At 52.2% G+C, this 22,181-nt stretch overlaps 4 protein-coding genes across 9 annotated transcripts; 3 read left to right on the plus strand and 1 right to left on the minus strand.

Moving 5' to 3' along the window:
* Nucleotides 1–91: 91 nt before the first annotated feature.
* On the plus strand, nucleotides 92–3,091 carry IQCC (IQ motif containing C). Of its 3 annotated transcripts, XM_055397424.2 has the most exons (5): nucleotides 92–282; nucleotides 862–1,005; nucleotides 1,216–1,477; nucleotides 1,700–1,818; nucleotides 1,939–3,091. In XM_055397424.2, exons 1-5 carry the CDS (start codon nucleotides 241–243, stop codon nucleotides 2,770–2,772), a joined length of 1,401 nt encoding a protein of 466 aa, XP_055253399.1. In that variant the 5' UTR covers nucleotides 92–240; the 3' UTR covers nucleotides 2,773–3,091. The 3 variants fall into 3 exon arrangements, with proteins under 3 accessions (XP_055253399.1, XP_055253398.2, XP_088700703.1); XM_055397423.2 differs by lacking the exon at nucleotides 92–282 and having other exon boundaries at nucleotides 296–1,005; nucleotides 1,234–1,477; XM_088844577.1 differs by lacking the exon at nucleotides 92–282 and having other exon boundaries at nucleotides 297–1,005.
* A 350-nt stretch (nucleotides 3,092–3,441) lies between these two features.
* DCDC2B (doublecortin domain containing 2B) lies at nucleotides 3,442–8,324 on the plus strand. 2 transcript variants are annotated; one of them, XM_055397425.2, is made up of 9 exons: nucleotides 3,442–3,833; nucleotides 4,734–4,785; nucleotides 5,224–5,300; nucleotides 5,528–5,659; nucleotides 5,961–6,107; nucleotides 6,212–6,251; nucleotides 6,876–7,011; nucleotides 7,417–7,520; nucleotides 7,914–8,324. In XM_055397425.2, exons 1-9 carry the CDS (start codon nucleotides 3,568–3,570, stop codon nucleotides 7,986–7,988), a joined length of 1,029 nt encoding a protein of 342 aa, XP_055253400.2. In that variant the 5' UTR covers nucleotides 3,442–3,567; the 3' UTR covers nucleotides 7,989–8,324. The 2 variants fall into 2 exon arrangements, with proteins under 2 accessions (XP_055253400.2, XP_088700716.1); XM_088844590.1 differs by lacking the exon at nucleotides 6,212–6,251.
* TMEM234 (transmembrane protein 234) lies at nucleotides 3,885–14,426 on the minus strand. 3 transcript variants are annotated; one of them, XM_088844597.1, is made up of 5 exons: nucleotides 14,305–14,426; nucleotides 13,877–14,028; nucleotides 13,024–13,090; nucleotides 9,380–9,472; nucleotides 3,885–5,017 (listed from the first exon to the last, which is right to left on the minus strand). In XM_088844597.1, the coding sequence occupies exons 1-5, from the start codon at nucleotides 14,318–14,320 to the stop codon at nucleotides 5,001–5,003; spliced, it is 345 nt and encodes a 114-aa protein (XP_088700723.1). In that variant the 5' UTR covers nucleotides 14,321–14,426; the 3' UTR covers nucleotides 3,885–5,000. The 3 variants fall into 3 exon arrangements, with proteins under 3 accessions (XP_088700723.1, XP_055253405.1, XP_088700722.1); XM_055397430.2 differs by lacking the exon at nucleotides 3,885–5,017 and adding an exon at nucleotides 8,333–9,112; XM_088844596.1 differs by lacking the exons at nucleotides 3,885–5,017; nucleotides 14,305–14,426 and adding an exon at nucleotides 8,333–9,112 and having other exon boundaries at nucleotides 13,877–14,110.
* Nucleotides 14,305–22,149, plus strand: EIF3I (eukaryotic translation initiation factor 3 subunit I). Its single transcript, XM_055397426.2, has 11 exons — nucleotides 14,305–14,443; nucleotides 14,534–14,626; nucleotides 15,856–15,943; nucleotides 16,246–16,311; nucleotides 17,393–17,542; nucleotides 17,630–17,757; nucleotides 20,444–20,554; nucleotides 20,665–20,754; nucleotides 21,065–21,138; nucleotides 21,652–21,744; nucleotides 21,874–22,149. Exons 1-11 carry the CDS (start codon nucleotides 14,441–14,443, stop codon nucleotides 21,953–21,955), a joined length of 978 nt encoding a protein of 325 aa, XP_055253401.1. The 5' UTR covers nucleotides 14,305–14,440; the 3' UTR covers nucleotides 21,956–22,149.
* The last annotated feature ends 32 nt before the right edge of the window (nucleotides 22,150–22,181 follow it).

A 22,181-nucleotide genomic window follows, 5' to 3' on the forward strand; every position in this document is an offset into this window, starting at 1 on the left:
CTCTCGCAGGGACGCCCCTGCGCAACACACTTCTGGTTTGGGAGGTCCCGCTCGGACGGCTGGATTCCTGGAGCTGCCCGGGGTGTGTGGGAACAGCGCCCGCTCGCGCCCGGTCCTGGCTGGAGCCCAAAGGAGGCCACGGAGACGGCGGGGCGGGGCGGGGCGGGGCCTGAGCCCAGCGGCCGCGGCGCAGGCCGGTGACGCACTGCGCAGGCGCCGGGCGGGTCGGTTTGCGCCCGGATGGAGCGGGAGCGGTTGGTTCGGAAGGTGACGGCGCTGCAGGTGCGGGGCGGGCGGCTGGCCTGATTTCCCCCCACGGGTTCTTGGACTGGGTGGGACCTTTGGACCAGATGAGGCTCTCACGTCTAGTAACCTGCCCACGTGCCCACGTCCGAAGCTACCGACCCACCCCACCGGCCTGAAGAATGTGGGGACCCCAGGGATCCTCGGAGAAGGCAATGGCAACCCACTCCAGTACTCTTGCCTGGAAAATCCCATGGACGGAGGAGCCTGGTAGGCTACAGTCCATGGGGTTGCTAAGAGTCGGACACGACCGAAGCGACTTAGCAGCAGCAGCGGCAGCAGGACCCTCACGCGTCCACTCCCCGCCCCCCACTGCCACCACAAGCTCTTACGGAATCAGGGAAAGGGTGGGAAGGGCCTTCAGTCGAAGAATTGTGCTGGATCCAGTCCAGCACACTCCCTGAAACCCCCGGAGCCCCAACGCACAGCGTCACCTGTACTTTCCCTGGGGCCGGGTCCCCTCTTGCAGTCACGCGGATGATCTCTCCAGGAGCGTTCCCCAAGATATCCCCATGTTGCAGTGATAAGGGTTTTCCCTCCCCTCGTTCTCCACACCAGGCCTGCATCCGGGGCTTCTTGGTCCGACGCCAGTTCCAGAGTCTTCGAGGTGAATATGAGGCTGTTGTACGAGAGATCGAGGGTGATTTGGGCACGCTTCAGTGGACTGAAGGCTGGATTCCCAGGCCCCGATTTCTCCCAAAGGTACTACACACCCTAGAGTTAAAAAATAAAGAGGGACCTGGGCAAGGGGATTCCACCTTATCTGCCGACAAGCTTTCCTCAGTGGAAAAGGGAGCAGACTCACCCCCCCCACACCCCAATCCTTAGTCCTCATCATTTGGTATGCTCAGTCAGAATGTCCAGATCCTTGGAGGGTTTAGCCTTGGGGCTCTCACACCTTTGATTTCTCAGAAGGCAAAATCCCGTCAGACCCGGAAAGCCGCTGGAGAGAGGGCACCAAATGCGGAGCAGGAACTATGGAGCCGCTTCCCGTGTAAAGAGACTGAGAAAGAGACCTGGGAGGAGATGATACTGAAGAAGTCAGGAGAGAGCTTCACAAACTCCAGCAGTCTTCCCTGCAGAGATGCCAGCGCCTGGCTTCAGGACGAGCAGAGCAGGAGGACCGGGAAACCAAGCCAGGAGACCAGAGACAAGTCAAGGATGGAAAACCCAGGTACTCCTCTACCTAGATCAGGGCAAGCCTCTGTCCTCTGGGCCTAAGCGTTCCCATCTGAAAAGTGAAAGGTTTGTGCTGGATAAGCCGCATCCCTTTCTTCCCTCCTTCTGGTTGGGGGCGACTTATGGGTGGGTAGGGGGAAGGTGTCAGGGTCTAAGGGCCAAGCCAGTGCCCAGTGTCTGTCCCCTCAAGGCTTTCTCCCTTCATTCTCCTTCACAGAAGCTGCAGGTCCAGGACTGTCCCACAGCCAGACTGAGCTCCAGGAGCTCCAGAACCACCGCAGCCACTTGGCCATGGAGCTGCTGTGGCTACAACAGGCCATCAATAGCCGTAAGGAGGTAGGCACTAACATGGAGCCTTTTTTGCACGTTTAGGGCCAAGGGTGGGGGTTAGGGAAAAGCCTCCTGCCAGGCCCAAGCAGACCTGCCTGGAACAGCGTCTGTTCTTTTCTCTAACAGTACCTAGTTCTCAAACAAACACTGAGATCCCCAGAAGTGAATGAGAACAGACATGAGCCCAGCTTGTGCCAAGATCATGGGGGACAGAGCTGTGAAAAAGCTGGATCACAACCAGGCCCGCCACTGGAAGACCAGCCCTACAGAGGCAAGACCTCTGAAGAGCCAGGCCATGTGGATGCCTCCTACTGGAGGCTCAGATTACAACCCCACAAATTCCCAGAAAGACTGGCCACTCCAGATAGAACAACTGCTGGGGCCAAGTACAGGGACCCATGCTACAGATGGCCTGGACCACAGCTGCCCACACCATCGGAATACCAGGCCACAGGGAGGAGGTTCACCAAAGAGCTGGACTGTGAAGAAGAGATCTCTGGAGAGACCTGCCTGCAGACAACACTTCTAGAGGATGAAAGCCACAAAGAGCTCAAATCTAAGGGCTCCTGTCCTGGAAAGGCCAGGACACAGCTGCCCACACTCCATGAGGACCCAAACATTGAAGACAACTCTCCCAGGAGGCCATGCCAAAAAGAGCCTGATTGGCAAAGAGCTGTACCACGAAAGTTGGGCATTTCAGAGGACCATGTCACCTGGGATGGGTCTTTGGCAGAGCATGGTGGCCTGGATCTCTGGAAGAATAAACCACCAAAGGGCCAGACCCCCAGTGATAAAAGCTCCATAGATAGAACCTCCAATGAATCTAGCCATGAAGGATGGCAAAACCAGAGGGCTATACCATGTAGGTCAAGGCCACCTGAGAAACTGTCCACAGGGTCAGACCACACAGGAGAGGATCATTGGAGGGGCAGACAGTGGAAAACAGGACCAGCAGGCTAGACCCTGGGGAACCAGGGAGGACCAGGTTCCAAAGGGCGATGCTATGAAAGGGCAGTGAGGGAGACAGGACCTCATCCTAGCTCCCTGGTTCCAACTGTACCTCCTGCCCCTGCCCCTGGGTATTGGGGGCTAGTGAGGCCAAGAGAAGCTAGAGCACAGAACTGGCACCAGCAGAGGGAGAAGGTAGGAGGCTACTTTCATCCTCTGCCTGTGGCTCAACCCACATTTGGGGATAGGGAGCCACCTGGGGCAAGTCAAGTTGCAGAATAAAGATTGAGAATAATAAAGATGGAGAATAAAGGTTTTCATTAGATTCTGAGCCTGGTTGTATTTATCTTCTGCCCCTGGTCAGGACAAGCTTCTGGGACCTCCTGTTCACTTTCTGTTGACATGGGGCATCCTCTCCAGAGCTGGCTGGGAGCCACAGCCCAGGAGCAGACTAGCATCCTTGGGGAATAGCGCCCCCAAAGCTGTTGGGCTACAGAGTGGTGGGGAGGCTCTGAGAATCCCTGCCCCGACCCAGTACTGAACATCTGTGTTTCAGTGTGATCTCTGCCACTGCCCCTCTCACTGAGCCCCGGCTCTTCCTTCATACCTAATGACCAGACCACCCTACTCCTGTGAGGCCCCACCAAGAGCAGACTGGATGAGACCCTGAATGCAGACAGATCCTCCTATGGAGGCTCTCCCTGCCTTCCTGGGTAAAAAGGCAGGACTCCACCTCTGACTGGCATTGTTCCCAATGCTGCCTTAGTTGCCTGGCAACAGCTCTGCGTCTCTAGCCCAGGATACACAATGGCCAGTGGCGGTCCAGCAGCCAAGAGGGTAGTGGTGTACCGGAATGGGGACCCCTTCTCCCCAGGCCGCCAGCTGGTGGTGACGCAACGCCGCTTCCCCACCCTGGAGACCTTCCTCTGTGAGGTGACATCAGCTGTGCGGGCCCCAGTGGCCGTGCGTGCTCTCTACACCCCTTGTCATGGCCACCCTGTCACCGACCTGGCAGACCTGCAGAATGGAGGGCTGTATGTGGCTGCTGGCTTCGAACATTTCCACAAGCTCCCGTGAGTGGGCTGGGGCTGGTCAAAGAGCCTGGGGAGGGAGGTAATAGCAACAGCAACAGTTCAGTACTGACTGTGTAGCTCACTCACAGGACATTAACAGTCCTGTGAGGCAGGTGGTCTTATCCCCAATCTTTGGAAGGGTAAATCAAGATAGTCCTAAGCTCCCTAGGGGTAGACAACACGAGTGGAGCCACTGTTCAAGTCAAGAGTCTGACACTGATGATCATGCCTATCCAGCCAGGACCAAACCATGCTAAGAATAACATTCTCATGCTAGTTGAATCCCCTTCTCCAAAGGCTCTTCCTGATGGAATCCTTATCACCCCCGTCACCACCACCACCAAATACTCTAAATCCATCCACAGGCATCCCATGCTCTCCAGTAGGCTGGGATCACCCTTTACGGGTATGGCTGTGCTTGCCAAGATGGGAGACTAATTTCAGTGTCTGAGCTTCCAACTCAGATCTGGCTTCCAGGTCTTCCTCCACTCTCAGCTGAGAGGTTGCTCACTGTAACCTAAAGAGCCAGGAGTTGGGAGCCAGACAGACTTAGAATCTGGGCTTGGTCACTTCCATGTTACTTACAGAGTCCTTGTTCTGTCTCGTACAAAATGAGATAAACCACATACCCTGTGAATGAGAACATTTCTGAGATACAGGAGGATTTCGCCCTTCAATTATGTGGTTTGTGCCTGAGACCCCGGATGTGCAGCCTGATTCATGCAGGGCCTAAGGCAGGTTCAAGTGTCAGCATCTGTTTCTGGACTGAGATGACTTGAGACTCTTTCACTGGGAAAGAAGACCTGGTGAGCTGGGCCCCAGCCCCGCCCTCTGGCAGCTGCTGGGCTGCTGAGGTCCCCGGGCTCCCCAAGATGACCTGTGACCTCTGTGTCCTTTCAGCTATTTACCCCCTGGAGGGAAGGATCCAGGTGGGAAGAGCAGCAGATTGGCAGTGAGTCCTGGGGCAGACCAGCCCCCAGTCCTCTGTTCTCCCCCTCCTCTGGGATGGCTCCCACTTTGGTCTGGGAGGTTGGGGGCCCCAGAAGCAGCTGGATCTGCCGCTTCCCACACCTACTCTGGAGCCAGCTGCTAGTCTTCCCAGGGTGCAGGATTTCAAAAGGCTGTTCCCTGTGCCTTTCGCACCCCTTTATCTCCAGGCTGTGGTCCTCAGAGGAAAGACGACGCTATAAAACAGAGGGATGGGAGGGGGTTAAGAATGTGACTTAGGGAGGTAGAAGCGCCCTGTGGTAGAAGGTGTGACCAGTCCCACCCTCCTTACCCCCTCTTCCGCCTGTCTGGTTCCTTTCCCTCACCCTACCCACCTTAGACTGGTCTACTCCTGACCAAAGGCCTCAATGCATTCCTGATCTGGGGATCTGATGGGTTTCAGGGTCTTCCCGTGACTCGGCAGCTGTGTGATGGGGCCCTTGGACAGCAGCTACCTGCAGGTTCCCCCTGCTACATCCAGTGAGTGCCCATGTCGGGGAGGCGGGGGCACAGATTTCTGTTTCAGTGAGACCAAGGATAAGTAGGTGGATTTGTTCCAGGAGCCCCTGGTGACCAACATGCTTACTGGGTGAAGGGGGACCCGTGCACTGGGTCTCAAACTGTCTGGCTCCAGTGCCATCCTTCATCCTCTCACATGTAAGGAGTTCTGAAGACCGCTCCCTTTACCAGGCTGCTCTTTGTCCCAGTGTGTTCAGGAATGGGGACCTGTTAAGTCCTCCGTTCAGCCTGAAGCTGTCCCAGGCCACCAGCGAGGACTGGGAAGCAGTGTTGAAGCTCCTGACAAAGAAGGTGAAATTACAGAGCGGGGCTGTGCACAAGTGAGTCTGGGGGCTGCAGAAACCCGAATGTCCCCAAAGGGAGCCGCCCTACTGGTTCTGGCCTTCCTGGACAATGAAAAGGCCAAAGGAAAGCATGTTTCCCCAACGGGGACTTCTTTCTGTGCCAGAGGGAGGGGCCCTTCCGGCCCAGCCCTTGGAGCCAGGGTGGAGCCTGGGGGACTGGCCCTGGTGCCAGCACCCGCCAGGCACCTAGGAAGAGCTGTGCCCACCCCCTCACACTCGCTGAATATCAAGGTCCTCCTCGTTCACTGGCCCTTATGTGCTCACCTCTCTCTCCCAGGCTCTGCACCCTGGAGGGGCTCCCACTGTCAGCGAGGGAGGCTCTGGTGAGCGGCCATTACTATGTGGCCGTTGGAGAGGAGGAGTTCAAGGCCCTCCCCTATCTGGAGCTGCTGGTGCCCAGTCCCTCACTGCCCAGGGGCTGCTGGTATGTATGAGTGAGGGGGAGGGGTGGCAGGTTAGAGCAAAGGAAGCCACCCTGACTGCTCGTCCTGCTCTGCCCCCTATAAGCCTTCTCTTTTTTCATTGCAGGCGTCCCCCAGGTCCAAAGTGCAGGCCCCACAAGCAGGTGGTAGGTGACCCTGGGTGTTGTGCGGGGGCGGGGAAGAAGGAAGCGACCAGCTTCCCGCTGAGGCTCTGCCCTCACTGTACTGTATCCTCTCAATAATTCTGTGAAATAAAGATTGTTATTCCCATTTTCCAGAGGAGAGGCTGAAGTTCAGAGGAGTGAAGGGATTTGTTCAGAGTAACACAGTTACTGACAGCAGCCAGACCAGAAGCAGGTCTGAAAGCCAGCTTATCTGGGCTCTATGAAGATCTTCAGGACTCTGAGTTGCTGGACCTGATGCCAGATTGGATGCTGGGAAAATCAGTATATCTGGCATAGCAGGGTCCAAAATGCTTATCAGCTTCCCATCTTATCCCAGGCCTGAGCCCTCCCAAGAGATGAGTTGAGGGTAGAAGGATACAACCTGGTTTCACTGGGCATTTAGAATACCAGGCATCATCTACTATGTCCCTGGATAAAGCAGCCTGATGGAAAAGGGAGCAGGGAGGGAAGATGCAGGCTATGAAGATGGATGGCTGCTCCTCTCCCAGGCTCCCAAAGGCATCAGAGGCATTCACACCTGGACTGGGAGTGGAGAAGGTAAGGACAACCTACAACCATGGCCCACGCTCAGTGTTTCCTCTGCAGGCCCAGGGCCACAGAGCACAGGCAAGCCAGTCCTCTCCAAACGAAGCCAGACAAATTGAGCTATCTGCTTTCTATGCCAGACCCCAGCAAGCTATTGAGCCAAGAAGCATGCTCCCCACGCTCTCATTTCCATCAGGTGAGGGGACCCCAGAATTCAAGGCCTTCTCAGCCAAACTCTAACAGTGACATGGGATGGTGCCTGCCGGGGATGACACAGGAGGGTGAGGGAGTTCCATGGTCCAGAGCTGGTCTTGACTTCAGCACAACTGTCTCCTGCTCCCTCGTGTGCATAGCCAGTCCTTTGCCTTTTCATGGGGACCTGGCTTATGAAAAGAAGCTCATGGAAACTCAAAGCCATGAATTTCAGGGGTGGGATTTGGAAGGGTTGGGGATGGGGGCCAAAGGCCTGCCCCTGAACTAACTTCCATCCTCTGTGGTCATGAGCAAGGCTCAGGGCAGGGGAGGAAGCTGATAGAGAAAGTCTACAAAGAATGTTGAGGGCTCCTCAGCCTCAGCGTTTGTCTCTTGCCTTCCACATCAGGAACCAAGGGACTGTATGGGGCTCCCCACCCAAGGAAGGAGACGGCAGGGGCCCGGGAAGTAGCAGATGATGAAGACACCCAGACAGAGGAGCCCTTGGATCAGGTGGGCTGGGGCTGGAAGCCGTGTGTTGGCTTTTGTTTTGCTTGTATGGTTTGTTTTTTTGCTGTACCCTGCAGCACGTGGGATCTTAGTTCCCCAACCAGGGATCAAACCCGCACCCACTGCACTGGAAGCCAGGGAAGTCCCTGGAAGCCAAATGTTGGAACAGGAGTTCTGAGTTGGAAACCAGCAGCCCTGGGTCCCAGAAACAATTCTCCCTTGTGACTGTGAACAAATCTAACCTTCTCAGAGCCCGAGTTCCTATGTTAAATGAGATGGTGGATCCAGATTTCTGGTCTCTTCCTTTCCTGGGGTTGGGAAACCCCAGGCTAAAGGCTGGAGGCTGGACTGGGGTGCTTAATGGCTCTGTTCTGTGTGGCCTTCTTCCTCCTCCAGCGGACAGCACAGATAGTGGAAGAGGCCCTGTTCCTGGAAAACCACCCTGGGGCTGGGGCGGCTATCTCAGCCTGATGCCTGCTCCACCACCTTGAGATCCGGCAGCTCCAGCCAGGAACTGGGGACCTTCACTCTGCAGTCACCTTTTATCCTCAGCCTCCAGCAGCCTGTTCTCAAGGAACCAGCATCTCCTCTGGGCTCACAGGGTATGATGCAACCCCTTCAGTCCAGCTCTTCTGCTCGTAAACCTACAACCCCATCTTCCTTTCCTTTCGGAGCAGAGAAGCCCCAGCTACATAGGCCATTTCCTTATTAAGAGTCTCTGACCAGAGAAAGGAGGAGTCAGCTGGGTTTGGGGGAGAAACCACAAACATGGGAGCGGGCCTGTCACAATAAAAGAATACTTACTGACCTCCATCTGTTTACTACTGATTTATTACAGATAACTGACTTAGCGACTCAACAACAACTGCTCACCCAGCATTTCCACACGCTGCAGCTGGGCAGTGCCGGGGCCACAGGCGTTTGAGGGGGCAGGCAGTTGAGGATTTACACCCACCCCACGGGAGGGACAGGCGAGGCGAACAGCCAGCTCCTCTCCCCCGTGTCATCTGCCATTCTTACGCACTTCTCCCTCAGTTCCCTCCTCAGCCAGCGAAGGATGAGCCCTGGAGGCCTCCTGTTTGCATTTCTGGCTCAGAGGCTGTGGCTGGCCTTCTCCTTGCAGCTGGGGTTCTGCAGTCCACCACCCAGCTGCTGGGAGAGTCCAGGTCAGGTCATAGTAACAGTGACAAGTCTGGGGACCTGACGTGACAGCAGAGAGAGTGCTGCTGGGGCACGAGGGTTGCTGAGGGTGAGGGCAAAGTCTCTTGTGCTAAATCTGAGTGGTTGAACAGCACGTGAAAGTTACAAAACCCTTTCACTATTGTTCTCTCATTATGATCCATGAGGTAGTTACTATCCCAGGAGGTGAGGAAGCTGAGGCTGGGGCTGGGGCTGGGGCTGGGGCTGGGGGTGCGAGGGCTAATCCCCAGGCTCACTGCCTCTACCTCATGGCCCAAGGGTTTCCTGGAGATAGCAGAGCTGGAGGTGGCCTTGGTTCACTCAAAACGCAGGCGGTTGCCCTTGGGTCTTGGTCACTGAGCTTGTGATGCAGAGTGTAATTCCTGCCACGGTGAGCACCATGCCAGCAAATGCTCCTGGGATAATGGGTAGAAATTGAGGAGCTCTGAAACTAGTCATGCCAGCAGGAGCTGATGCAGGGCTGAGGGAAGGGCTCAGATGGGAACTACCCAGGGGAAGGCAACTCTGATGGCAACAAGGAGGCAGGAGAGCTACAGAGGAAAGGGCAGGATGAGGGAAGAGCCTCTCCTCACCTGGTCACAGGAGACGGCTCTGGAAAAAACTAACCAGGGGTGTCAAAGTCCAAGTAATGGCTTTCCCAAACTTGCAGTGTCCTGACTTACGTTTTCCACCAGTATCTTCTCCAAGGATCTTCCCAACAATCAGTGTAAAGATGATGGCCAGAGAGTTACTGATGGGCACAGCTATGGTCAGATCTGAGTGATCAGAATGAAAAAAATCTCTGAGATGCAAAAAAAAAAGTCTTTCTAGGCACAAAACACTTTCATTACATCATTAAGACAGTTTTTAAAAAGGTGTCTCATGACCCCATTTTTCAGATAAAGTCAAAGAAAAGCTCAGGATTCAAACTCAGGTCTCCTGACTTCAAATTCAGTGCTCCCTCAGGATTCCAGCAAGAAGACCTAAACTACAAGGTCTGGGACCATCTTGGTTTGCTGGTAAGGATGAGGTCCTTACACACAAACAGAACTACTGTGATCTCAAGGACATCTGGACACACAGGTGCCCAAACCCAAAGGATACAGCAGCATGAGTGCAGTAACACCAAGCACTGCTGCTGCTGCCAAGTCACTTCAGTCGTGTCCGACTCTGTGTGACCCCATAGACGGAAGCCCACCAGGCTCCCCCGTCCCTGGGATTCTCCAGGCAAGAACACCGGAGTGGGTTGCCATTTCCTTCTCCAATGTGTGAAAGTGAAAATTGAAAGTGAAGTCGCTCAGTCGTGTCCGACCCTTAGCGACCCCAAGGACTGCAGCCTACCAGGCTCCTCCATTCATGGGATTTTCTAGGCAAGAGTACTGGAGTGGCTTGCCATTGCCTTCTCCGAACACCAAGCACAGCAGCCACTTATCAAGCACACTTTATGTGCCGGGTGCTTTGTGTACACATAAAATCAATCTTCGTAACAACAATGCAGGAAGCGCATCAGCATCATAATGGAAACAAAGGCTCAAAGACACCACATAAATGGAGGCAAAGTGAGGATATAAACCGAGGTCTGCCTGACTCCAAAGGTAGTAGAACTAAATGGATAAGGACAAAGCAAAACAGCAGGTGAAGCACATTTGTTTCTGTTTCAGCTTGGCTTAGGCCTCATGGAATTATGTAAGAGAAAAAACGTCAGAGGTAGGAATAGGTACCGGAGAAGGCAATGGCAAGCCACTCCAGTACTCTTGCCTAGAAAATCCCATGAATGGAGAAGCCTGGTAGGCTGCAGTCCATGGGGTCGCTAAGGGTCGGACACGACTGAGCGACTTCACTTTCACTTTTCACTTTCACACATTGGAGAAGGAAATGGCAACCCACTCCAGTGTTCTTGCCTGGAGAATCCCAGGGATGGTGGAGCCTGGTGGGCTTCCGTCTATGGGGTCACACAGAGTTGGACACGACTGAAGTGAGTTAGCAGCAGCAGCAGCAGCAGCAGCAGGAATAGGTACAGGACGGGCCCCACAGGGCTGGTTCTGAAGTAGAGGTCACCACCCACAGTCGAGGATTTGCTGCTTAGTTTTGAAGCTCTGACTTCAATAAATGAAACTTCAAAAAGACTTAATGGAGTTAACAATACTCTTAACTTAAAATTTATTACACCTAAATTTTGCACATTTGAAGCTTTTTAAGAAGATAGATTTTATGTTGTGCTGTTAAAACACTACCAAAAAATAAATAAATAAAACCAAAAAAATTAATGGATAAATCAGAAACTGAGTTACTTGTTTGCAAGACTCATAACTGCCAGGCAGGCTGTGCACGTTGGCTCCTCAGCACATTCTTTCCCAGCCCTCCCAGCCCTCACCTGTTGCAGGCAGAGGAGGAAAGAACTGTGCAGCTGCTCATCCCCTGAGAGGCGCTGCCATGGCTGGTATGAGCCATCCAAGAAACTGACACAACTGCCGCCTACTCAGAGCGCTTTCCTTAACCTTATACAACACAGAATGTAGCGGTTGCTAAAGACTGGTTTGCAACAGTAGATGGGAGAGGGAAGCAGCATAGTGTGAGGAAAGAATAGGACACTGGAGTGAGGCAGACCCAGGTTTCCCTTGGCTGCTGCTGCTGCTGAGTCACTTCAGTCGTGTCCGACTCTGTGTGACCCCATAGACGGAAGTCCACCAGGCTCCCCCGTCCCTGGGATTCTCCAGGCAAGAACACTGGAGTGGGTTGCCATTTCCCTTGGCTAGGTCATTCAAACACGCTGAGCCTGTTCCCTACCTGGCAAACAGTGATAGCAAGATAACAGCATCGTCTTACAAAAGGGTTGTTGTAAGATGAAATATGATAACATGTGCATATCCTTGGCTGAATAAATAGTGACCACTGTTCTGATTATTAGAATGGATACAGGCAGGGTAAGTGGTGAGATCAGAGGATCCTGAAATTCCAATTTGCTCAAAACTCGGTAAATGGCTAACTGCAGGCATTTTTCCAGAGTACTCAGTGTTCTGGGTAGCAGGGAGTGCCAGAGGCTTTCAAACTTTCTTTTAAATGAAGTCTGATAAGAAGCCCAAAATGTAAAACAGATCAAAGTGGAGTGATGCTAGTTGAAGCTGACATGGCAGATCTGAAGGTCAGCCTATCCCCTCCCATGACTTCTGAGGGGTTTCCCAGGGTTATCTAGGGTCCAAACTCCCCTCAAATCCCTGGGGGGGGGGCAAGTGAGACTCCAGGTGAGTTATAGCAAAGTTATAGCAAAAACTTCTCTTGGCAAAGTTCAAGAGCATAAACTTTAGTAATAGATGGCTTCCCATCCTTCTGCACTGACATGCTGTGGGACTTAAGAGATGAAATAAGTTCCCCAAAGTTTTGTAACTTCATTGCCTTGGTGGAGACTGCTGCTGCTGCTGCTAAGTTGCTTCAGTCGTGTCCAACTCTGTGTGACCCCATAGACGGCAGCCCACCAGGCTCCCCCGTCCCTGGGATTCTCCAGGCAAGAACACTGGAGTGGGTTGCCATTTACTTCTCCAATGCATTAAAGTGAAAAGTGAAAGTGAAGTTAGTGACCCCATGGACTGCAGCTTACCAGGCTCCTCCGCGTATGGGATTTTCCAGGAGAGAACACTGGAGTGGGTTGCCATTGCCTTCTCCATTGGTGGAGACAATCATGTCCATTTTATAAGGCTGGGCTGAGAATTTTTTTTAATGTGTAAAACTAGAACAGTATCTGATGCAGCAGAAGGCACACAACAATAGGGAAAAGAAATTTATCCTTATTGAGCTCCTCCAGTCCATTGTGCACCATGTACTACTCTGGATGCTTCTCAATACTGAACTAATTCACTCAATGCTATGAAGTCAACCATAAAAAATCAAGGTTCAAATAAGAGACTTGCCCAAGGCCAGGCAGGTAGTTAGCAGTGGAAGCAAGAGTGTCAAAGGCAGCCCTTGGGGAATTTGCTGTCAGTCCGGTGGTTAGGACTCTGTGCTTCCACTGCAGTGGGTCTGGGTTTGATCCCTGGTCAGGGAACTAAGATCCCATAAACTGCATTGTGCACACACACACACACACACACACACACAAAAAAAAAAAAAAACCCTTCACACAGCCAAAGGAACTTTCTTTCTCTGCTGCTGCACAAGACTGCCAGGCTTCAAACCAACCCTGTGCCTGGCAGCATACTCATAACCAACCCACCATACCCTACTGCCTAGAGAAGAGGGTGCAAATATAGAACCAGATCCCTCAATCATGGCAACAAGGTGTTTGAGACATTCCCTCCATCCTAAGCATAGCAGTTCTAAGCCAGAGACCCACCTGTTGAGGCCAAGGTGAGGTAATAGAGAAGGGAGCCACACTGGTTGAGAGAAAAGGGCATCAGGTACTGGAAACAGAGAAAACTGCAGTCAGTGTGATTGCTTAACTGAACAGGGCTGCCTTCTTTGAGCTTCGAGATAAGCCTTTCCTTGGAGGGAGGGGTAGGACCGTTCCAGGGTAGAGGGAACAACACTGACTGAACCCCATGCCTTTGCCCTGAATGTCCTCCCCCTCAGCCCCGCTGGTTTCTATCCTCCCCATCCTGCAAGGCCCTGAGTGCCAGTGTTCCTCTCTCCAAGAAACCTTCCCTCAGTCGCCAAGCTCCAGCCTTCCTCCTCTGAACTCACGAAGCACTTTATCTGTACCTCACTCCAAGCCCTTAGCCCTGAGAGGCAGTTGTGTCTATGTCTTTCCCACTGGCCGAGAGTGGCAGCACTGAGCTCAGAAGTAGTCCTCTAGATTCTCCCTTATCCCCCCCTCCCCAGGGCCAATTTGAGCCCTAAGTCCTCCCTCTGGAAAAGTCTGTTGGAAGGATCCCCATAATAAAATATTAACAGTGGCTCAGGGCATCATAGACTTGAGACCTAATTATAATATGTATAAGGCCCACTGTTAAATGCTTTATGTGCCTCACCTCACTTAACCCTCACAACTGCCCCATAAGACGGTTACCCTTATTATCCCCATTTTAGAGATGACGAAACTGAGACTCAAGGCAAACTCATCCAAGAGACTCATCCAAGAGCTTCTGGCAAGTAAGTGGTAGAATGCAGATTTTGACCCTGATCTGTTTGACTCCAGAGACCAAATTCTTAGCTGCTACCCTCTAGAGAGGGCTCATTCATAGACGCACCTCGGGATTCAAGAAGAGGGTTTTCATTTCCTGCAGCAACTGCCGGGCCCAGGTCCGCTCATGAACCTGCTGCAGGCGGGAGGAGGCCCGCTTCAGCAATGGCTGTGTGCCACCCCACAGAGCCGCCACCAGCACCAAAGCCAGCACCTGCCCTGGATGGAGATACGAGTGACATCCCCCGCCCCACCGCACGGCCTTAGCCCTCCTCCGGCCTCCCATTCCCACCCCGCCGCCCCCACATCCCTTCTTTGTCTCCGACGCCCCGGGTGTGATTGGCGGGCAGAACAGGCCCCGGGAAGCCGGGGAGATGGCTCCTGGAGCCCAGGTTTGGGGTTGTAGCAGGGGTCGGGGTTAAGTGGTGGAGGTGGAGTAAGAAACGAACTTGGGATAGCGGTCTGGAAGCCAGGGGAGGGGCGGGGCCCGCTTACCCAGAGTCGCCGCCATGGCAACGCCGCTCCTCTCCACTTCCGGGAACGAAGGGGGCGGAGACTAGTAATCCGGAAGTTGCGCCCAAGCCTCTTCCGGTTGTACTCACGTTGCCGCTTTCCTCGCGTCACCGCCGGGATGGTGAGTTTTGTGTTAAAGGTTTTGCCGTGGGGGTCCGGGCTGGGGCAGGTTCCAATTCTGGGCGCTGACACTGCCGTCCTGTCCCCACAGAAGCCGATCCTGCTGCAGGGCCATGAGCGGTCCATTACTCAGATAAAGTACAATCGCGAGGGAGACCTCCTCTTCACGGTGGCCAAGGACCCTGTGAGCGTCGGCCGAAGGGCGGGCCCGCCGGGACCTTGCGGAGGGGGCCCGGGAGCGGGCGAGTTCATTCTCCCGGGGCGAAGGGTGGACGAGCTAGTTTTGCTGCGAGAAAAACCAAGGAGTGCCCCGTTCTGAGAAGTAGGGAGAGATCATCCCGGGGTTTGGAGGGCAAGAGCATTACACCGATAGATATGGGAAAGGACTCCATTGTTGATAGAAGGGAGTAGCCAGGGAGAAGAAAAGCAAGGGGACCTTGTGGAAAGGGGACAGGGACGTGGGTCATCTTGCTCATGGGGCGGAGAGGAGCTCATTATGGGGAAGAACAAGACTTCTACAAGGATAGGGCAACAGACCACCTGGAGAAGGGGGAATTTGAACCTGGGGCAGTGAGGGATAAAGAATGTGTCCCTGGTATCATTTCAGTCATCCCTCTTCCTGCCACTCACGCACTGCAAACAGCCCCTCTGAGTACTGCCTTTTGAGGCATCTCCATATGGAGAAAGTTAACCCTAGTGGCTAAACGTGGGGACTCTGAAACCAGACAGACCTGATTTGAATCCTGAGTCTTGCATTCACTAACAGTATGACTTTGAACATGCCATTTAACCATTATTAACTTTTAAGTGCCCCTTTTTACAAAATATGGGTAGTAATAGTACCTCCCTCTTGGGGTTGTCTTTAGGATTAAATGAGATTATTCAAATAAGGGGTTTACTTGAATCAAGAGTGTTTGTGAGTACCATATTAACGTTAGACACTTACATTTTAAATTTCTTAGACATTGTTTTATTGGAGTCTCACAGCTACCCTTTGAAAAAGGCGATATTGTTCTGGCCAGTTTACACATGGGAATACTGAAGTTCAGAGGGGAAAAGCACAAATTTTGAGATAATACAGTGAGATAGTACCAGAGCAGGGACTGGAACTCAGGTTTCCCTCCTACCAACTGCTCCTGTTTGGACAGCCTAGTTGAGTATCTAGGCTGATATTCAACTTGACCTTTTATTCCTCAAAGGGTTTGGAGTCTGGGGAAAAGCTGGTATGATGGAGACTTTTTTGCAAGCAGGGGGAGAATCCAGGAGTTGGTCTTTTTACCAGCAACCTGCTGTTCCCCAAGAGATGAGCAGAGGAGGGTAGAATCTGGCCTGGCAAGAAGCTTCTGGGGCAAAGTAGGCCATGGCTCTGCTTGCGATGCCTATCATCCTGTCACATTGTCCTTGATCCTCCAGATTGTCAATGTATGGTACTCTGTGAATGGTGAGAGACTGGGCACCTACATGGGCCATACCGGAGCTGTGTGGTGTGTGGACGCCGACTGTATCCTTATCTTTGTTCTGAGTCTGTGCTTCCAGGGTCTGCCAGCAATGGAGAAGCTGCTGACCTGAAGCTGGGAGTTTGAGATGCTCTGGTGGGGTCTGGAGAATGATGCTACCTACCTCCTACTCCTTGGTCTGTTCGCTAGTTTGGAGAACATTTAGGACAGGTTCCAGTTCTGAATGAGGAGGTTAGGATGAGAGAAGGAAGGCTCTCTGGTGCTGAATAGGGAGATGATTCACTTGGCCTTCCAAGAGGACAAGGGCTCAAGTGAATTCTGTCATGCTTCTTAACACCCTGTTCAGGGGACACCAAGCATGTCCTCACTGGCTCAGCTGACAACAGTTGTCGTCTCTGGGACTGTGAAACAGGTAAGCCTGGATCCTTCACTCTTTCAGCAAACAGTGAGGACCTATAGTATACTTATTGAGACCAACAGGTTCTGGGGAAATAGAGATAAATCCAGAGATGGTTCCCAGTCTAGGGAAGAAGAGACAAGAAAATAAGGAAGACAAAAAAAAGAAGGAAGACAGAGGTGAAAAGAGGCATTCCAGTGAGAGAGAAGCCTTGTTAGAGGCAGCACAGTGCACTGTGAAAGCTGAGGGGGAGGCAACTGAAGGCCTGAAATGGGGATGGGATCAGCCTGGGAAGGTTTCCCAAAGTAAGTGTCATATGAGAGGTGATCGCTATGGCACATGCAAGAGTGAAAGCACAGCAAGTGTCATGTCCAAGGTCATCTGATCTGGCAGGAGTTCCTACTTCTTGGGGGATGAAATAGACAGCAGTTGAGAAGCTGAGGCAGGCTACGGCCAGAACTTAGGAACATGACTTTGTTCTGTAGGACTTGGCATGCTGTGGAGGGTCCTGAGCAGGGAAGAACATGTTTAGTTTGTTTTTTTTTTAATTTTGGCCACACCCTGTGGCAAGTGGGATCTTAGTTCCCTGACCAGGGATCGAACCCACACTCCCTGAATTGGAAGGCAGAGTCTTAACCACTGCTGGGGAAGTCCCCAAGCATGTTTAGCTTTGGCAAGCCCGTAGCAGTGGGGAGCATTGCAGGAACAGACAGAAGACAGGGGAGCCTATTAAACTGCTCCATTTAGTAAATATTTTCTGGGTACCCAGATCTCTCCCAGGTCTTTGCTGGGCACTGGTGACATGCAGAGAAATTAGAGCAGGTCTTTGCTATGGAGAAGCACATTCTCCACAGAGGTGGAGACAGATACAGTGCAGTCCGTTGTGAGTGCCACAGTGGCGGGGTGTCTGAGGAGGGACTGTGTGGAGAAGTTAAAAGACATGAGCCAAAGCACAGCAGTGAGGAGGAAGACGGGGCGGGGGGCTAGAGTCATCAGTGTAGGAGGAACAGTGCATTGTAATGATAGGCAGGGGTAGAGGGCATCCTTCCGGAATCAGCAGGGGGCAGGGACTAACTGAGACTCTGCCTGTTCCCAGGGAAGCAGCTGGCCCTGCTCAAGACCAATTCAGCAGTCCGGACCTGTGGCTTTGACTTTGGGGGCAACATCATCATGTTCTCCACAGACAAGCAGATGGGCTACCAGTGCTTCGTGAGCTTCTTTGACCTGCGGGATCCAAGCCAGATCGGTAAGCCTGGGCTGGGGCACAGGACTGGGGTTGAGGTGAGGGGTGCGGCTCCGGAGCCCAGGGAATGACATGTGCTGCCCCACACAGACAGCAATGAGCCCTACATGAGAATCCCTTGCAACGACTCCAAGATCACCAGTGCCGTTTGGGGACCTCTGGGAGAGTGCATCATTGCAGGCCACGAAGGTGGAGAGCTCAACCAGTATAGTGCCAAGGTAAGGTGGGTGAGGCCTACGCCCATCAGAATGATTCTCTGTGAGAGGCAGGATGAGCCTGGGGGTTAAGAGCGAGGGCCAGATTCACACCGACTTCACCATTTTCTAAGTATGTGATCTTGGTCATATTAGATAACTTCATGGAACCTGTTTATCTGTAAGATGTTTCAAGGATCAGATGACCTCAGGTGTTTGAAAAACTTGTCATAGAGTACTCAGGACCTGTTACCAGTGATCACAATTAAGCGTCTCCCTGCCCCCACTGAGTGGCAGGTCCCATGCTGGACTCTGAGGACAAAGAAGGGAATCAGACATGCACCCTGCCCTCCGGGAGACAGGCTGGCAAACAGTTAGCACATGAGTCAGGTTGTGAGCTGTGCCACTATTGAGGTCTCAACCCAGTACAGAAAGTGCCCTCTGTCACAGAGGAGGTGGCATGTACATTAACCTGTGAAGAATAAATGGAGCTTCAACCCAGAAGAGAGGGTTGTTCCACAGACACAGGAGCAGTGTGTGCGGAAGCACAGAGTTAAGGGAGTAGGCAGATTCTCCAGGAACAGGAGTTTGGTCTCACCGGAATGTGGTGTTGGGGAAGGGGGACAGGACTAGACTGCGGGTCCAGAGATAAGGGAACTGTGATTTCCCCTTAGGCAGGAGGAAATCTTCAAATGGTTATGATGATCAGGTTTTCTCTTTATTTTTTAAAATATTTATTGATTTTATATTTGCTGTGTCGGGTCTTGGTGGTGGCACCCCAGAGTGTGTGAACTCTTAACTGTGGCTCTCAGTCTTCATGTGGGATAGTAGTTTTCCGACCAAGGATCAAACCCACATCCCCTGCATTGTAAGATGGATTCCTAACCACTGGACCACCAGGGAAGTCCCAGGTTTTTTCCTTTAGAAAGCTCTCACAGGCTAGATTGGAGAATGCACAAAAGCTAGGTAGTCGTCACAGGGATGTGGGGTACCTGACAGGAGACATTCAGGGTGACCGATGAGATGGAGGGTTACCGAAGGGTAAAGTCCAGGCTGTCTCAGATTTCTGATGTGGGCTCCTGGGTTTCTGAGGAATGCTGGGATGTAATATCGTAAAGGTTGGTCAGTCACTCAATGAGCACCGGCTGTGGTCCACTAAAGTACCAGGCCTACCTGCAGGAAGGGAATGGGAACCAAGTTCAAGGCCATAAATAGTGCTCGATGCTAGCAAACAGTGGAGCTGATTTGTGCCCCCAGGTAGGCCTGACTGCAAAACTGGTGCTTGTTCCCCAGAATGGAGGAGCCAGATGCCTCCCTCCCATGTGTCCATGGAGGAGACAAAGATACATTCTTCCCTCACAGTAGGTGAAAGTAACTCAGGGAAGGAAATGACAATCTACTGAGGGTCTCTGTGTGAGGCCCAGTACTTGAGGCCTTTTAGTCATCTTAAATGTTTGCAGAGCACAGGCCAGGTGCCCATCACTCAAATTCAGGTAAGACCCAGTCCCAGTATCCTTGAGTCAGGAAGATCCCCTGGAGTAGGAAATGGCAACCCACTCTGGTATTCTTGCCTGGAAGATCCCATGGGCATAGAAGCCTGGGGGGCTACAGTCGATGGGGTCACAGGGAGTTGGACATGACTGAGCACACACACACACAGTGTCCTGACAGTGATTCTGGAGACTTGTTTGTTTGTTACTAGTCCTAACCACTGGATCACCAGGGAATTACTCCTAGGGGCTTTTAATAATCTTGTTTTCTAAATAGAGAAATCGAGGCACAGAGAGGTGGTTGGGTTTTTCTTGCTATGCTGCGAGGCTTACAAGATCCTAGTTCCCCACTTAGGGATTGAATCCAGGCCCTCAGTAGTAAAAGCACTGAGTTCTAACCACTGGACCACCAGGGAACACCCACAGAGAAGTACCTTTAAGGGCAGATTCTAAAACTCTTTGTACTACATAGTCTAGCAGGTTCTGTAAGTGGGGAGGGAAATCAGATGAAAGAGCTCTTTGAGAAGACCTGAAAAAAGGCTGGATGAGCATCAGTCCTCATGAACTGTGACCAAGACCCTGCAAGGGAAGGAGATGCCAGTGGGTTCTGCCTTTTACTGGTTTGAGATCTCCAAGTCACACCACCTATCTGAACCATAGTTTCTTCCTTTTAAAATTGTGTTAAAATAGCCACTTCATAGGATTGTTGTGGAGATTAAAAAAAATACATTTTGTTAAGTGCTTAGCATAATGCTGGGCAAATAGTGCTGCTGTTGTTATTCAGTCGCTAAGTTGTATCCATTTCTTTGCAACCCCATGGACTGCAGCATCCAGGCTCCTCTGTCCTCCACTATCTTCCAGAGGTTACTAAGATTCACGTCCACGGAGTCAGTGATGCTGTCTAACCATCTTATCCTCTGCTTCCAGCAAATAGTAGCCATTCAGTATTTTTTGGAAGGAGGATTGAATGGAACTGCTCTACTGTTACATGATTAATTAATGGGTACCACCATGAGTGTGCGTTTTCCTAAGTGGACTAGCAGTGTTTATGAAACCTGCACACTTGGGCCAGATTGGGCTTGGTAGTGGGAGTAAATGTTGATTCAGGGGCCCAACCTGACCTCCCCTCTCCTTTGTGGGCCGAGAGAGAGTCCAGAATCCTGGCTGAGCCTGGCATAGTAGGAATGGAGCTGGTCAGAGCCTCCCTCTTCTGTCCGCAGTCTGGGGAGGTACTGGTGAATGTTAAGGAGCACTCCCGGCAGATCAATGACATCCAGTTATCCAGGGATATGACCATGTTCGTCACTGCATCCAAGGACAACACTGCCAAGGTGAGCCTGGGCAAGGGGTCTGGCGGGCCTGCTCCCACCCTCCTGCATGGCTCTCAACTTCCCCCAAGAAGACTCCTTTTAGAGACATCTCCCCTGCTTTCTTTCTCTAGCTCTTCGACTCCACAACCCTTGAACACCAGAAGACTTTCCGGACAGAACGACCTGTCAACTCAGCTGCCCTCTCTCCCAACTACGATCATGTAAGGAAACCCACCCGAGCTTCCTGCTAAAGACTCAGAATGTTTCCAGGATCTAGTAGTTTGTCTAGCAATTAAGAAAAGAGCTTTGATGGAAAATAGTGTCAGGCGGAGAGATCTCAGAACAGGAACAAGGGTGAATGATGGGGAAGCCCCAGGGGCAGGGCAGGAGGTCGCTGAGGGATGTTTGTTCCTTACCCTTAATGTCTTCCCAGTCTGATGTAGGAGATACTAAAGGCTTATAGGGTTGGGGGAAGAAACGGAAAATGGACCTGCCTGCTCTTTGGGCCCATCTAGAGTTTCTTCCCTTCAGGTGGTGCTGGGCGGTGGTCAGGAAGCCATGGATGTAACCACCACCTCCACCAGGATTGGCAAGTTCGAGGCCAGGTAAAGGGGGAAGGGGCACTTCCAAACAGAAACATCATGAAGTGTCTCTCACAATGGCTACAAACCGGATAACCGAGGAAACTCTCCTTAATTCATTGGCTGCTAGGGAGTGCAGCCAGACTGGGGGCCCTCCTGTGACAAGTGTCTGATACAGTAGTTAAGAGCATGAACTCTTGGGCTCACTCGGAAGCCCTGTACATCATTGGAGTTGTCTGTGCCAAATCACCCTTGACTGTTTAATGGGCACAGTGATATTATAGTTACCTCATAACACTATGCAGATCAAATAAGTTAATAGTTGTGAAGCTTTTAAGAGCACTGCCCAGCACATAGTAAGGAAGACATTTGGTCCAATCTTCTCCCAACTTCATCTTGTTTTGTTCTCATTCATTTCCCCCTTATCCCAGTTTCCCTGCTTTATAGTTTTGTTTGGGGAATGGTTCCCGTTGACGTATTTTGATAGGAGATGGAGACTGAATGAACTGTTGCTTCCCACCCTGCCTTCTCCTCCAGGTTCTTCCACTTGGCCTTTGAAGAAGAGTTTGGAAGAGTCAAGGGTCACTTCGGACCTATCAACAGTGTTGCCTTCCATCCTGATGGCAAGAGGTAGGGCCTGGTGAAGGGGGCTGAGCCCAGCCCTGGTTTGCCCACCTCTGCTCCTTTCCCACGTCCTGTCCCCCATGCCTGCTTCCCAAAGGGCAGGCCTCTGACTGGGCCCTGGCTGTCTCTTTGCAGCTACAGCAGCGGCGGCGAAGATGGTTACGTCCGCATCCACTACTTCGATCCACAGTACTTTGAATTTGAGTTTGAAGCTTAATAAGCCAGACCTCTGGGAATTCCCTGTCGGTTCCATGGTTAGGAGATTGCGCTTCCACTACAGGGGGCACAGGTGATCTGCAAGCCTCACCATGCGGCCATACACACACACACAAAGAAGCTGGATCTCCATCTGAGCCAGGGTCACAGAAGCTTTTGGACTCTATGAAATAAATAAACTAGTTTGGAAATAAATGGTTTCTGGTCAGACATTTGATCATTTTCCC

This window comes from Moschus berezovskii, chromosome 2, assembly GCF_049115385.1.
Source record: "Moschus berezovskii isolate FMDL1 chromosome 2, NW_MosBer_1.0, whole genome shotgun sequence".
NCBI lineage: Eukaryota > Metazoa > Chordata > Mammalia > Artiodactyla > Moschidae > Moschus > Moschus berezovskii.